At 39.1% G+C, this 16,758-nt stretch overlaps 1 protein-coding gene across 1 annotated transcript in view; it reads left to right on the top strand.

Annotated features, from left to right (window-relative positions):
* Positions 1–16,603, top strand: part of ric1 (RIC1 homolog, RAB6A GEF complex partner 1) — a 32,744-nt gene extending 16,141 nt beyond the window's left edge. The window contains exons 7-27 of the mRNA XM_086097421.1: positions 209–300; positions 763–851; positions 2,215–2,359; positions 2,436–2,484; positions 2,554–2,745; positions 2,906–3,157; positions 3,354–3,392; positions 3,488–3,598; positions 4,883–4,972; positions 5,069–5,229; positions 6,460–6,598; positions 6,692–6,808; positions 7,803–8,210; positions 9,310–9,621; positions 10,605–10,763; positions 10,948–11,084; positions 11,685–11,965; positions 12,761–12,976; positions 14,189–14,366; positions 14,433–14,621; positions 15,569–16,603. Coding sequence (XP_085953547.1) covers positions 209–300; positions 763–851; positions 2,215–2,359; positions 2,436–2,484; positions 2,554–2,745; positions 2,906–3,157; positions 3,354–3,392; positions 3,488–3,598; positions 4,883–4,972; positions 5,069–5,229; positions 6,460–6,598; positions 6,692–6,808; positions 7,803–8,210; positions 9,310–9,621; positions 10,605–10,763; positions 10,948–11,084; positions 11,685–11,965; positions 12,761–12,976; positions 14,189–14,366; positions 14,433–14,621; positions 15,569–15,914 — 3,702 coding nt within the window. The 3' untranslated portion in view covers positions 15,915–16,603. The remainder of the gene's footprint in view (positions 1–208; positions 301–762; positions 852–2,214; positions 2,360–2,435; positions 2,485–2,553; positions 2,746–2,905; positions 3,158–3,353; positions 3,393–3,487; positions 3,599–4,882; positions 4,973–5,068; positions 5,230–6,459; positions 6,599–6,691; positions 6,809–7,802; positions 8,211–9,309; positions 9,622–10,604; positions 10,764–10,947; positions 11,085–11,684; positions 11,966–12,760; positions 12,977–14,188; positions 14,367–14,432; positions 14,622–15,568) is intronic.
* The last annotated feature ends 155 nt before the right edge of the window (positions 16,604–16,758 follow it).

Raw genomic sequence — 16,758 nt, 5'->3', positions numbered from 1 at the left:
CTGAGATGGAAAAAAACATGGGTGGATTTTGCTGCTTAAATTCATATTCCACAAATGCAACATTAATCAGAATGTCATTCTTAAACTAACGGGGCTATTGTAAAGAACATTTTTGGGGTTGTCTTGCCCTTTAAGGTTGTGAAAAACTCTTAAAAAGGAATAAGCTGACTAGTACGCTGTCTTAAATAAACATTTCCTGCGTGTCCAGCAGCTGCAGGGCGTCTGGGCCGCAGATGTGAGCGACGGCACCTGCGTGGCCGTCAACAACAAGTACAGACTGATGGCATTCGGCTGCGCCAGGTAGGTGGCCTCACCGACATCTGTTTGTTTTGTGTGCGAGTGATTGACTGAGTGTGAGCACGTGCTCGAGTAGTGCCGATTTGAGTGAATGTGCACGTATGCCACAACACAGCGTTGGCTCGACAAGAATGCACGCGTTAGCTTGCGTGTCACAGAGGGCGATCCGGAGTGAGAATGTGTCGGCCCATGTTTGCGCAGGTTTTCCTAGTGTGTGCTTGTCAGGAACATGTCGGTAGCACTATACGTCAGCCACTTAGCTTCTCTTTGTGTAGGCGCAGCTATTACTTGTTATGATGACAATGCAAAAATAAACCAAAATGAATACTTTTTTTTTTTTTTATGAATTCAACAAATATTACAGTATGCTTGATCGTGCAAATGCTCCGTGTGCTGATAAAAGAACAACCAGACTTTGCACACCCCGATACAGATTTGTACTAATTGTTTTATTCCCTTTTCCAGTGGCTCGGTGCTCGTTTACATGATCGACACTACAACTGGATCTATGCAGCTCTCGCACAAACTGGAGCTGACCCCAAAACACTACCCAGGTATCAAATATGGGTCATTATTTAAATCCCATTAAACAAGAAGCAGTTGAATGATTTCACAGCACCCCCTAGTGGGACAATCATTGCATTCAACCCTAGATTTACAATTTTATATTCATTTATTTTCTTTAATTGAAAATGCTTTTATGTTGCATTTCGTTTAATAAACTTTCCTATCAGTAGTCGTTAAAATACAAACAAAAAGTGCGTGAAACGGGACATCAAGCGTACATATTTGATAATTTTTCAGATTATATAGACCAGGGGTCAGCAATCTTTCCTGTCAGAAGAGCCACTTAAGGCCAAATAAATAATAAATAATCTGTCTGGAGCTGCAAACATTTGAACATTGTGATGAAGGAAACGGTGTGTTAGTCTAATGTACTGAGGGCCCAAGAGCTAATTAGAGCTGCACCTTAACAAGAAAATGTGCAGCATCCAATACTTAGAGATATATTTTCTTCTACCGTTCGTCTTTCGTTTTTATTATTATTGTTGTTTTAATTTTTCATACATTTTTTTGATTTTCTGCCTTTCTGTCAAATTTTATGGTCGTTTTTTTTATTTATTCTTTTGATTTTGGACATTCTATGGTTACTTTTTGAACATTTTCTTTCCTGCCTTTTCTTAAATCAATCTTCTGATTTTTTTGGGGCATTTTGTGGAAATTTTATGTTAATTTTCAGGAATTCTTTTGTTTTTGGACATCTTATAGTTATTTGTTTTAAACATTTGCTTTTCTGCCGTTTTTATTCAATCCTCTGATATTTTGGCAATTTTATGGTCATTTTCTGCTTTTTCTCTTTTTGGAAAATTTATAGTCACTTTTGGGAGGGTTTTTAGTTATTTTTTTAAACTTTCATCTACTTTTTGTCTCTTTCTGACAACTTCAAAATTTGGACTCTGACATTTTTTGAATATTTAATCATTTTTCACTTAAATCAATTCATTTAAATAATATTTAATCTAAAAAGATAAAAATGTAAAAAAAAATATATATATATATATATATTAATTTCTACAATTTTTTTTAGAGGGGGACTAAAGAGACACATATGGCTCCAGAACCGCAGGTTGCAGACCCCTGGTATAGACGTTTACCAATTACCATTACCCAGAGGTTGTGGAAAGATGTACTTTCATTTCAATGCGATATTTAATGTCTAGTATTAATAATTGTGTGGTTTTGAGTTGACATAATCCCCCCACGAGTACGTTCCACACGTGCGTGGTTGATATCCTGCACTTCCTGGTACTGGTAAAAACAATTTTGACAGAGTCTTCAACATAGAATCCCCTGTAATGGCTTCTTCTTTTTTTCTTTTTTTTTTTTTTTTTTCTTTTTTTTATGTCTTCTAACCAGACATCTACAACAAGACGGGTCCAGTGAAGCTCATCCGCTGGTCGCCCGACTACAGCGTCGCCATGGTGACGTGGGAGTGTGGCGGCCTCTCACTGTGGAGCGTCTTTGGCGCTCAGCTCATCTGCACGCTGGGAGAGGACTTTGCGTGGGTGGACGTACATCAACACGAACGAAACAAAAACAGAATTCTGAACGTGTACTTTTTCTGTCCTTATACACAGGTATCGCTCTGATGGCACCAAAAAGGATCCTCTTAAAATTAGCTCCATGGTTTGTGCTCTTGAAAGTTTTTAGTCACTTTTTTTTTTCTTTTCTTTTTTAAGATTATTTGTGTTGCAGAGTTGGGGAGCAGAGGGCTACCATTTGTGGGTGCTGCCCACCAGGCAGGTGAGGAGGACGGCACAGGAGGAAGAGCAAAATGTGGACATGGCAGAGGAGGCGAAGATGATCGCACCTCCCCAGTCGTCCCCGCAGGCCGGCATCTTGCAGTTTCATTTCATCAAGAGCGCCCTCACCGTCAACCCCTGCACGGTGAGTCTCAAGTCACACCTTTTACGAGCGAGTCCCAACAGAATTGGGACTGACTGCTTGTCTGTATTATCAGTATTCACATTCTCTCTTCTCAAGCCAAGTCATGTGACTCAAGTCCCCCCACTTTTGCGACATTACTAAAGATGTTGTCGTTCCTCAGAGTAACCAGGAGCAAGTGCTGCTGCACGGCGAGGACCGCCTCTACTTGACGTGCGGCGACCCGGCGCAGGTCCACGGCAGCTCTGACGCGCAGCAGCAGCAGCAGCAGCAGCAGCAGCAGCACTCACGCTTGAGCCCTCACGATGACAGCCCCCTGCACCATCACCACCACCATCACCACCACCACCTCAACTCCCCTCTATCTCAGGGACTCAGCACTTTATTGGGACACAAGCACTGGCACGTGGTCCAGGTAGGGTTTAAATGAAATGTGCTCTATTTCCTCTGTGATATTTTGTGCCTCATAAAAACACATTAGAAACACATCCAACCCAGGTAGAAAAAAAAAATTGTGCTTATTTTTTTCCCCAAAAGCAGCACAAACCACACCATAAACTTCTTTTTTGGCTGATACAATTTGACAGCCTACGCTTTGCTCTTTCCTCCAGATTCATAGCACATACTTAGAGAGCAACTGGCCTATACGGGTAAGTGCTGGAGATGCCATCAGTGCATAAGATTCCATTCTAAAAAATCTGATCTACTGTATTGACGCTATGATCTTTTATATGTTTGTGTGCAGTTTGCCGCCATAGACACAGCAGGGCAGTGCATGGCTGTTGCAGGAAGGCGAGGCTTTGCACACTACTCCTTGTATACCAGGAAGTGGAAACTCTTTGGAAACATCACTCAGGTATGTGTAGCTGTAAAAAAAAAAAAAAAAAAAAAAAAAATACAGCAGGACTTTTTGTACTTTGATTTCAGCTAATAGAGACAAATTGTCAAGCAGTTTTGTAGGACATGGAGCCATATGTGGGTCTTTAGTCCCTCTCCTGTGGATCTCTTTAAAAAAAAAATATATATATATATATATTTATATATTTTTTACTTTTTTTTGGGGATGAAATAATCTCAATGAATTGATTTACATTAAAAATGATTAAATATTCCAAAAATGTCAGAGTCCAAATTTTTAAGTACGAAAAGTAGATGAAAGTTTTAAAAAAATACCTAAAAACCTCCAAAAAGTAGATGAAAGTTTTAAAAAATTACCTAAAAACCTCCAAAAGGTGACCATAAAATTTCCCTAAAGAGGAAAAGCAGAAGAAATCCTGAAAATTATCATATTACCATACCATAAATTGTCCACACACTTGCCCAAAAAAAAAACTCATTTAAAGTAGAAAAGAAAGTGTTCAAAAAGTGTAGCCATAAAATGTCCAAAATCAAGAGAAGAAATCTCGTAAATTACCATAAAATGTCCACAAAAATGTCAAAAAAATTGATAGCAAAAAGACAGAATTTTTTTTTTTTAAAAAATAGCCATGTATAAAAAGGAAGAAGAGAGGCAAGAAATTACCATAACATCTCCATAAAATTGCCAAAAACATCAGAAATTTGTCAGAAAATCTGTAAATATATGAAAAACAAAGCATGAAAATTTTTAATAATAATAAAAACGGAAGATGAAAGGTAGAAGAAAATTCATCTCTAATTATTGGATTCTGCATATGTTTCTGTTCTTGTGCAGTTCTAATTAGCACTAACACACTTCATCACAATGTTCAAATATTTTGCGGCTGCAGACAGATTTTTTATTATTAATTTGGCCTAAAGTGGCTCTTTTGACAGGAAAGGTTGCTGACCCCTGTATTAGACAGATGACTGCATTTTTCCTCCCAAGTAATTACTTCATAAAACCAGTTTACAGTATTTACACTCTCTAGTACAGGCTTTTCTTTATTGAAACATATAACAGAAAAACAGAAAAAATATAGTTTTTTGGGAGGGAAGAACGGATCTATTACATTTTCAGTCATTTCAATGTGCAAAATTGGTGTAGTATTCTGATCACAGAGCCAATTAAATCTCAAAGTCAAGGTACCACTGAATATCGGTATGAATATTTGAATTGAATGCAATAAAAATTAATTAATTAATTTAAATTAATCCATTTATGTTTGTTTCTCCCCTATAGGAGCAGAACATGACGGTGACAGGCGGTCTGGCTTGGTGGAACGACTTTGTGGTGGTGGCCTGCTACAATTTCATTGACCAGCAAGAGCAGGTGAGACATCGCCATCGGCAATCTCGATGACTTTAGCAAAAATCAGTTTGTGAACTGTTCAAGTGTGTCATTGATCGTCTTGTTGTCGCCTCTCAGCTAAGGCTGTATCAGCGCTCATCAAACCTGGACAACGCCTTCGCGTCAGTCACCAAACTGCACTCTGACACGCTGCTGCTCAATGTTTTCCGGGACATGGTCATCCTGTTCAGAGCCGACTGCTCAATCTGCCTCTACAGCATCGAGAGGAGGAACGACAGGTAGAGGACGTCACTTAGACCAGATTTTCACAAACTTTATTGAGCCAAGGCACATACAGTAGTGTAATCACACAGCACACCACCAAACAAAAGTGGGGGGGGGGGAATGAATATAGACTGAAATAATCTTGTCTCAATTGACTCAGAAATGTGTGTTTGTTTAGTTCAGGGGTCTGCAACCTGTCTCTCTGGAGCCACATGTGGCTGTGAAGTCCCCCTCCTGCCGCTCCCTGCGGATCTAAAAAAAAAAGAAAAGTGTAGAAATGAATTGGGGGGTGGGGGGGTCAACATATTTGTATTTTTTTAGATAAAATATTATTCAAATGAATTAATGACTTGCATTAAAAAAAAATCCAAAAAATGTCTAAGTTGTCAAAAAAAGATGAAAACGTTTTTAATTACCTAAAAATGTCCAAAAAATGATCAGAAATGTCCTAAAAGGCCATCGAATGTCAGAATAGAATAATAAAAAAGGCAGAAAAGAAAATGTTCAAAAAGTAACCTAATTGTCTAAAAACAAAAGGCAGAAAATTACCATAAAATATTTTTGGATTTGCCAAAAAAAAGTCAGATAATGTATTTATTTTCGGGGAAAGGGAAAAAAAGGCAGAAAAGAAAACATTCAAACAGTAGCTATAAAATGCCCTGAAACAAAAGGAAAAAAATCCAGAAAATGAACATAATATATCCATAAAATTACCAAAAATGTCAGAAATTTAAAAGAAAGGCAGAAAAGTCTAAAAATCTATGAAAAAATTGCACACACAAAAATACAAAAACTAGGAAAGATGGAAGAACATGAATGTCAAAGTATTGGATGCTGCATATTTTCCTGTTATGATGCAGATCTAATTAGCTCTCGGGCCCTCAGTACGTTAGACTAACATTAACACACTGTTTCCTTCATCACAATCTTCAAATATTTTGCGGCTCGAGACACATTTTTGGTTATTTCTTTGGCCAAAAATGGCTCTTTTGGCAGGAGAGGTTGCTGACCCCTGGTTTAGTTACAACACAAAAAAATATTAGTCTGTAGTATTAATGGCAACAGCTGGATACACAGGTAAATTGTAGTCTGCCATCTAGTGGTAACTCCAAGGCACTGGCATAGCTAGATGAAAGACAATTTTTTGGGGGGAGAGTTAAATCATCGTTTTTTTTTTTATCTAATCAAGTGAAATGACATCTTTGCGTGGCACCTGTAAATGAATATGTGATGTTGTGTTTCAGTCCGAATCCATCAGTTAGCGTGGAGCTGCTACAGGAAGTGTCCATGTCCCGCTACATCCCTCACCCCGCCCTGGTGGTCTCCGTCACGCTCACCTCGGTGCGCACAGAGACGGGCATCACGCTGAAAGCCCCGCAGCAGGTGACCCATTCACTCTCTTACGCACACACGCACACACACACACACACTGACGTAGAGTCCTATTTTTGTTTTTTGCCATATTGGTCAACTTAGGCCTGCATGGCAGAGAGCATCATGTTGAATCTGGCTGGCCAGCTGATCATGCTACAGAGGGACCGTTCCGGGCCGCAGGTACGAGAGAAGGAGACACCCGCCAACAATAAGAAGCTGGTGAGAATTTTAGCTCAATGTTAGCATTTGCAAGTCAACTGAAAGATGATCCTGCAGCATGAGGGTGTGTCGAGTCAGTTTTCATGCTCACAAACATAAATGTAAGACCTGCTCAATATTTACAAGTAAGTAGTAATCACACACTTGTTTTTTTTTCCCTCATCATGTGGGGTCACTACTGTTTACTCATACCTGATTATCCTGTGGCATAAGGTGTGTTAGTACTTATTGCCTACCTGATGCACCTGGAAAATCGTGAAGAGATAACGTTGACAAAAAAAAAAAAATCCAGATGCATAAAGATGCTTCAGTTGAACAAAATAAAATCATATACCTCCAAATGTTGTTTTTTCAAAAGCTTAAAGCCACGTAAAAAGTATTTTTGTTGTTAAAGCTGCACTTTGTAGCAATACGACTAATTTAATTACTAAATGAACACCTTAGCTCTTCATAATGGGAAGTCTTGCAAGCCTCTGGCTAATAGTTTTCGGACTAGATTCGCGTTCGAATTTCCCGCCCTGTGTCGAGATGTGACGTCATGTCACGTGCGCATTGTGTATGCGAAGCTGTGAAAAACGCAGTTTCATTTTTTGGCCACAGGTGGCAGTAGCGATTACATTTTCTGCAGTCATTAGCTATGATAAATAAATAAAAACTTTGCCTTCAAGGTGAAGATTTTAAGATATTTTCCAAAAGGTGTTTACTATACAAATTAGGTAGGAATTGGCCATTTGAAAAGCGTTTGTTTAATAAATCTGCCTGATAAACTTTTCTACCCCATTTTAATATATTGAGCTGCGCTTGTGTATGTTGTTTTGTGCTTTAATTAAATACATTTTCTTTTCATCCATTTGATGTTACCTTTGATCAATTATGTTAAATCACATTTTCGTTTTAATTGGACGTTAGCACGCTGACTTCTAATCACTAGTTTAGATCCTTTCAATGTCTTTCGAAAGAGATTGCTGATTCTGTTTTGCCTCTCTTGCAAAAGCTACCATTCTGCCCGCCGGTGGTGCTCGCCCAGTGCGTGGAGAACGTGTGGACCACCTGTCGGTCAGACAGGAAGAAGCGCCACCTGCTGGAGGCCCTGTGGCTCTCCTGCGGCGAAGCGGGCATGAAGGTGTGGATGCCGCTGTTCCCGCGTGACCACCGCAAGCCCCACTCCTTCCTTTCGCGCCGCATCATGCTTCCCTTCCACATCAACATCTACCCGCTGGCCGTGCTGTTCGAGGACGCGCTGGTGCTGGGCGCCACCAATGAAACGGTGCTGTACGACGGGCTGCAGGGGTCCTCCGAACCACTGGAGGCGGTGTTTCCTTTTTGCACGGTGGAGAGGACCTCGCAGATCTACCTACACCACATCCTTAGGCAGCTGCTGGTTCGCAACCTGGGTGAGCAGGTATGTGAAAAAACAAACACGATATCTCAGCCATGCGTGTGTTAGTTACTTCCTGATTTACGACATCCTCTTGAAGCAGGAAATGAGTTAGGTCAGGGGTCTGCAACCTGTGGCTCTTTAATCCGTTTCCTGTGGCTCCCTGTAGATCTCTAAACCAATTAGTAGAAATTAATATACATATTTTTATTTTTATTAGATAAAATATTCATTTAATGAATTAATGATAAAATAATAAATATTAAAACTCATTCACTGCCATTGACAGTTGTAGACGTCAAAAAATCTTTTGAACTATTTATATTAGTTTCACTTTTTTTCCCACTTTTGTTAACAAAAGTATGAAAACCTAGAAAAAAAATTATTGTACATTTAGAACAGATACAAAATTTGGGATTAATTGTGAGTTAACTAGTGAAGTCATTTGATTACAATTTTAAAAAATTATCGCCCGATGCCCCTAATTAAAAAAGAAAAGAAAAGATTATTAAAAATTAGGGGCGTCAGACGATTAAAAAATGTAATTGTAATTAATTGCATGACTTCAATATTAAACTTGCGATTAATCACAAATGTTATATCTGTTCGAAATGTACAATAAAAAAGTTCTAGGTTTTCATACTCTTGTTAACAAAAGAAAAAAAAAGTGAAATAGAAATAGTTCAAATGCATTTTTGACGTCTATAGCCGTCAATGGCATTGAATGAGTTAAAAAAAGAAATGTTGAGTCCAAAATTTTAAGTCAGAAAAAGAGATGCGAATGGTGGATGAAAAAGTTTTCAAAATGCGATAAAAAGGTAAAAAAAAGTTACCATAAAATGTCCAAAAACAAAAGAAGTCAGAAAATTACCATAAAATATCTTTTGAATTGTCAAAAAAAAAAGTCAGAAAATGTATTAAATAAAATGTTCAAAAATTACCTATAAAAAGAAGGAATAAGAAATCCTGAAAATTACCTTAAAATGTACATAAATTTGCCCCCCTTAGAAAAGGCAGAAAATAAAATGTTTAATAAGTAGCTATAAAATGTCAAAACCCAAAAGAAAGAATAATTTTTGGGGAATAATTTTGAGAGGTTACATGTGTTTGCTCGGCCCCGCAGGCGTTGATGCTGGCTCAGTCGTGCGCCTCGCTGCCGTACTTCCCTCACGTCATGGAGCTGATGGTGCACGTGGTGCTGGAAGAGGAAGCCACGTCGCGGGAGCCCATCCCCGACCCGCTGCTGCCCACCGTGGCCAAGTTCATCACGGAGTTCCCGCTTTTCCTCCAGACCATCGTGCACTGCGCACGTAAGACTGAATACGCCCTGTGGAATTACCTTTTCGCCGCCGTGGGCAACCCCAAGGATCTTTTCGAAGAGTGCCTCATGGCTCAAGACTTGGACACGGCTGCATCTTACTTGATCATATTGCAGGTATTGAGTAGAAATGTGTCACAAATGTGCCGGATAGTAGAACTGGGCAATATGGCTGAAATAGTTTTTTTTTATTCCCCAGAAAATTTTGATTCTCAATTTGAATCTTTTTTTTCCTCTTTTGCTTGATAAGGAATGAAATAATGACAAGGTGTTATTTTTCCCGCTTTTAAATATTTTTGAATAAAATAAAATAAATGTTTACTTTAAATGTTTGCTGTTTTTTTTTACTTGCATTAGTTTTCACAGAAATAATAGATAAGATGGATAAATTGGTACTCTTACTCCCCCTTGTGGCCATTTTACAGGATATAGAAATTAGAAGCATAGAAAATTGCTATTTCATGCAATTTGAAGAGAAATTTTAAATGATGTTATTGTTTTATGTGGGAAATTGATCTGTACTTGATATCGGTGACTACTCGAGTTTAAAGGCATATTTAACTCATTGAGACATTTTCAGCAGCATTTTGTCCAGAATGAATTTGATAACTTCATTCTTTTTCATGCACAATTAATACCTTTTAAATACTATTTTTGAAGATGACACCACCTGTGCTTAGCAAGTCGGTTAACGACCAATCATGGCTGGGTTTGCTGACCAAACCCAGGAAGCGGGTGAGCCATGATTTGCTCAAGTTACCTACTTCCCAGTCAGCACAGGTGATGTCATCTTCAGTCGACAGGAAGTGGAAAAATGAGTTGTTAATAAATAATGAAGTTATCAAATTCATTCTGGACAAAATATAATTTTTTTTACTGCTGAAAATGGCTCAATGAGTTAAGTATCCTTTAATACTCGAACTGGTATCGGTCTGGATAAAAGTCATTTTTGATTATTATTACGTTTTATGTTCTTTATATTCATTATTAATCTTTATTCATGTACAAAATTTAGCTTCCGCTGCATTATTATTATTTTTTTTTAAGTGCCCTATCACTAAAATTGAGACCCATCCCTGCTCGTTCATTTGTGTTCGAAGAACATGGAGGTTCCGGCCGTGAGCAGACAGCACGCCACCCTGCTCTTCAACACGGCGCTGGAGCAGGGCAAGTGGGACCTCTGCCGTCACATGATCCGCTTCCTGAAAGCCATCGGCTCCGGGGAGATGGAGACGCCGCCGCCAACGCCCACCACGCAGGTACGAAGGGCTGTGCTGTCTAAAGGTCAACGTGACAGTTTTTGCTTTTTGAGAATTGAGCTGCAATGCCAGTGAATCATTTGTTAATTTTGCCCGTTGTCCTATCCATAACCCGAACAGTAGGGTACGAAAAGGTGCCCGGACCAAACCGAACCTACCACCCTTTTTTCTGTGTTTTTTACAGGAGCCCAGCTCGACCGGCGGCTTTGAGTTTTTCCGAAATCGCAGCATCAGTTTGTCGCAGTCTGCAGATTCGGTGACCACGGGCAAGTTTAGCCTACAGAAAACATTCAGCATGCCTGCTGGAACCTCAACTAAAGGGTAGGAACGCAACACATGACCGTCTGCTTGAACGCTGTAAGGATTTTTAACTAAAGGGTGTCAGGCGATTAAAATTTGTAATTGTAATTAATGGGGCCTGACTTCAATAGTTAACTCTCGATTAATCACAAATTATATATCTGTTCTAAATGTACAATAGAAGAAGTAATACAAAAGTTTTCATACTCTTGTTAACATAAAAGTGGGAAAAAAAATTAAACTAGTAGAAATATGGCTGCATCTTTTAGTCATTGATAAAGTCATTTTCTTAATTCATAAAATTGTACTGTAAAAAAAACAACTGTGCATTTTTCTGCCACTAGATGGCACAATTCCATTTGTAAGACATTGCTGACAGCTCAATGCATTTTTCTATCTAATCTTTAACATGAACTTGAACTTGTGAAATTCTGAAATACAGAAAATACAACTTGACCAGGCTTTCCAAGTAAGGGGCGGTTATTAAATCAGTGGCGTTCAATGAACTTGAAACAAACTCAAAATGAACGCACACATTTTGACACCCTTATTTTTAACATTAAATATGCGTGAACCCGAGCGAAAATGCTCAAATGTACTCCTTGTCTTGCTTCCCGTCAGGCGCGACGGCGAGTGCGCCGAGAACATGTACATCGACATGATGCTGTGGCGCCACGCCCGCCGCCTCCTGGAGCAGGTGCGCCTCCGCGACCTGGGCTGCTTCTCGGCCCAGCTGGGTTTCGAGCTTATCGGCTGGCTGTGCCGCGAACGCAACCGCGTGGCCCGCGTGGACGACTACGTCTTGGCCCTCAAGAGGCTCCACAAGGACTTCCTGTGGCCGTTCCCGGTCATTCCCGTGGCCAATCTCAGCTCGCCGCTGAGGAACGGACGCTGCCGCCCAGGTGAGGTTTAACATCCGCGGAGTAGTTGAATCCAATAACTTTATGAATGGGGAAACATTTATTAATTAATTACCCCAGTCTCTACAAATGTGTGTATTATTGAATTTATTGCTGCTCAATTTTGACATGGACGTGTCAATTAATTAATTAATTAATTAATTAAAATCTCAATAAATAAATAAAAAAAAATTAATTAATGACCCCAGTCTCCACAAATGTGTGTATTATTGAATTTATTACTGCTCAATTTTGACATGGACATGTCAATTAATTAATTAAAATCTCAATAAATAAATTAAAAAAAATTAATTAATGGCCCCAGTCTCCACAAATATATGTATTATTGAATTTATTACTGCTAAATTTTGACATGGACCTGTCAATTAATTAATTAATTAATTTATATCTAAATAAATTCAAAGATTAATTCATTAATGACTCCAGTCTCCAACAATATATGTATTACTGAATTTATTATTGCTCAATTTTGACATGGACGTGTCACTTAATTATTTAATTAATTAAAATCTAAAATTAATTTAAAAATTAATTAATTTTTTTAAACATTTTCTTTAAAAAACAGTCAACATGCTTTCAAAATAAATATTACAATCAAATGCATTCCTTTGCATTTTTTCCATTCCTTTTTTTTTTTTATCTAGGCCTAACTTTCCAACATAAAAAAAATCTACTTTTTTTATTTTGTATTTTTATGGCCAATTGAGAATGGACCGAACAAACGGCGCACTGGTGTCTGTCTACTTCACGGCGTACCTTCCGTCATTTGTTTTGCAGTGTTGAGCTCGCGGCTGCTCAAGTCGCAGTCGTCCGACAGCCTGCTGAACAGCGACATGGACACGGCGCCCCCCCCTCGCGCCACTCCCGCCAACCACGCCTGGATGGACGGCCTCAGCCAGAGGAGCAAAGACATGGACGCCGCCTCCTCCGTCGCATCCAACCGACACTCGCCGCAGACGCACGACGCTTTCCTGTCGCTGCTCACCAATAAAGGTTTTCAATCTGCTCCGAACGCATACGTTGCTTAATTAGGTGTTGGCCCAAATGATGACACTGATTGACTTTCAATATATTGAATTAAAAAATGATAATTCCATAAAAATTAATATAAAGTGATTTTCTTTTCTTTTTTTTTGGAGCTGTGTAAATTTAAATAATATCAATAATTAAAATAGTAAAATTAATTAATAATAATGCATTTAAAATAATAATGAAAATTAAATAATATAGTCTTCCAAATTATGAATTAGGGGATTTTTGTAAAAAAAAAAAAAATCCTCATTGTGATTTTCCCATTTAATTGTTATAATAATTAAATAATTATTTCACACGACACACAAAGAAAGAAAGAATTGGTTGTTTTTCAGTCAAAATAAGAAATAATAATTCAATACCACTTTTTTCAGACCGATACCACCTAATACTTTTGATACATTAAATTACAGAAAGATTTATATCCCACAATAGCATTTATCCTTTTGCATGAAATTCATACCAATTTTCTGTTCTTATCATTTCAAATTGCTTGTTACTACTGCTTTCGGTCGGTATCTCAAATACTGATATCTGGTATCGATACTCGCCCATCCCTAATGGAGATACTTGTTTTTTGTAGCGGTAGAAGGAAAAAAAATAGGTAAACGGCAATTGGGATGTTTGATACCACTTTTTTCAAAGCAATACCAGTATGAGTGCTCAGCTCCGCGTGGATACCGATATCAAGTACTGATACCACTACTACTTTTGATATATATTTTAAAAAATCCCCCCCCCAAAAAGATAATTTTAAAGAAAGACCTATCCATCCTGATTTAATGTTTTTCCTTAAAATTGCATATAATAGCACATTTCTATTAGTCTTTTTTTTTTTTCTAGTTCAAAGGAAGAAATGTAGCCTCGAATGTCTTTATGAATGAACGCGTACCAATGTCTAAGACGACGTGCACTACAAGAAGTCCAGCTGACTTTGGAGTCATCTTGAATGTCTGAGCAGAAAGAAAAAAAAATACCAAACATTACAACAGGTTAATAGGTAGACTCAATAAGCATCTTTTAAAATCATATGAACTCATTCACTGCCAATGACGACCATAGACGTCAAAGATCGATTTCAACTAAATGTTCGTTTTGTTTTTGATCATTTCCCCAGTATTAAACGAAAAAAAGAGAAGCGAACCCACTGACCCCTTTTTGTAATAACTTTAGTGGAAGAGTACAGCATCGGCTCGGCCACCGACCTGACGGAAAGCAGCTCGCTCGTGGACGGCGACTGGACGATGGTGGACGAGAACTCGTCCACGCTGAGCCTGAGCCAGGCCGAGCTGGAGCACATCTCCATGGAGCTGGCCAACAAAGGGCCGCACAAGTCGCAGGTGCAGCTCAGGTAAGCGGGACGGACGCCTCGCCTCGCCTCGTTTTTGGACCAGCGCCGTCAACGCCGTCCTTTCAGGTACCTGCTGCACGTCTTCATGGAGGCGGGCTGCCTGGAGTGGTGCGTCGTCATCGGATTGATCCTGCGCGACGCCAACGTCATCAAGCAGGCCGTCGGATTCCTGGCCAGTCCCGAAGTTCCCGTAGAGACCGTGCAGAGCGTGCGCAGCGGATTATTGGCCGTGGACGCCTGGACCGCCACTGACTGGTGAGTTCGCCGTTTGCCATCAACTGCATTCACAATTGTCACCCTTGATGGTCAAACTCGGGTTTTCGCCACCTTAAAGAATTCCTTTAGTTTTGGATGAAAAAATTGTTGTAACATTGTAAATATATATATTTTTAAAACAGTTCGGTTCAGTTACACTTGGCTTTTATTGGACCAAAAATAAATAAATAAATGGCTCATCGGTTCCAGCCCCCAAAAAGTCATAATCAGAACGTAAAATATTGGAGTAGAAAGTAAAAAAAAATAATTTTCAAGTGAAAGAAGTAAAAAAAATAAAATAAAAAAATAAAACGAATGTTAATAATTTGTTATATATATAATATATGTGAAATGTATTAATCAACTCAATTTATTTATTTTTAATCCCAAAAATTAAACCAAAAAACTTGTGTTTCAGATGTAAAAAAGTTGTTTTGTCCAGCATAAATTGCGCCCGTAATCCAAGAAACAACAATGTTTTCTCTCTGTTTCAGATTTTAAAAAAATATTAAAAATCCCCAAAAAATCACATTTGACGTATCACAATTATTTATCTCAAAAAATAAATCTTCACGTTTATGATGTCATTTTTTTTAAACATAATCCAAAAATATATATTTTTCAATTATTATTTTTTTTATCCCCCAAAATAATGTTTTGTCATTTCGGATGTTCTTTTGTGTAATCCAACAAAACCCACAGTATTTACAGTTTATTATGCTACAGTATGTTTAAAAAATGTTACCTGAGAAACATTTTTCTTAGCATTTCAACATATTTGCCCAAATAATATCTCCGAACGAATTTCCATTCCTGCTTAGAAATGCAAAGAAAAAATATTTTCCGCAAAAACAAAAAAACATGTCTTTTCTTTTCTAAAAGAAGGAAATAAAAACGTAAAATGTGTTGTGTTCCTCTGCCGACACCCCGATGTGACTTCGCTGCAGCCTGGGCTACAAATCCTTCCTGGGCGTGATCCAGCCTCACCTGCAGCAGCTGATGTCATCGTCGGCGGCGGCGGCGGCGGCCGAGCAAGTGCAGCCGGAGGCCTTCCAGCCTTCCGCCTGCCAGAGTGCCAAACTCGGCGCCGGCGAGAGTCCGGGCGGCGCCGTCTCCGCCCGGCCCGAGGACGGCGGCGGCGGTGGCGGCGGCGGCAGGTGCGTGGCCGCCGCCCCCCTGGGACTACTGACGCTCCCCTCCCTGGAGTCCAAACCGGTCGCCGAGGACCGGGCCCCCGATCAGACAGAGGAGCGGGCGGAGGAGGCGGAAGCCTACGACTGCACCTTGTCCTGAACGCATTTGAGTTTCTTTTCTACACTCAGTATTAAGGGACGGAATTCCTTTACGATGCCCCCCCCCCCCCCCCCCACACACACACACACTCTAAAAAGTGCCGTCAGAGTGGAAATGACCCTCACGAACTCCAACAAGTGACATTTCATACTTTCATACCTCATAACGCTTTTAAACATATTTTTTCACGGATGTTATTTTTCTACGCAACCAAATCATGATGTATGGATTCTTAGATTATATATTATAAGAAAAAGAAAAAAAAGTAAGATTTCTAAAGAGTTCTTCATCGTCATTTTCCGCAATGATTCTGGCCGGACTGCTGGAGATTCTTTATTGTTTTTACCGCATTGTATTGTGCATGGAGTTAATTTTATGGTCAACATTTATGAGGATTATTTATTGTAATTATAGTAGCATCATTTCTGAATCCTTGTTTTTATTTCCAGTTAATTTTTTTTTCTTCCCCAATTTTCCTCCAGGTGGCATAAGAGCGTCAGTATTAATATTGTGCAATGTATTCAAATGTTACTCGGCTTTATGTGTTTTATTTTTTTTGACCAAATTGTTGTTAAAGTGGACGACTGCTCTGATTGGACGCAAAACGTTGGAGCGGTGCCGTCGTCATGGCGACGCTTTACTTGAAAAAGAAAAAAACAAAACAAAGCAGACTTGACGAACCAAAGACATTTTTGTGTGTGTGTGTTTTGTCCAGAGGCCTTCCTGCTTTTGAACTCCTTTTAGACGCCGGGTCAGGACACAACATTAGGGACACCCGCACCGTTAAATAGCATCGAATACAAACTTGAGATCTGTTTCTAATTTGGATCCACTCATCACCAAA

This window comes from Leptonotus elevatus, chromosome 15 (genome assembly GCF_054856555.1).
Source record: "Leptonotus elevatus isolate MCC_2025b chromosome 15, RoL_Lele_1.0, whole genome shotgun sequence".
NCBI classification, from domain to species: Eukaryota; Metazoa; Chordata; class Actinopteri; order Syngnathiformes; family Syngnathidae; genus Leptonotus; species Leptonotus elevatus.
Note: the sequence above shows the minus strand (reverse complement) of the source record. Positions and strands in the feature narration are given on the sequence as shown.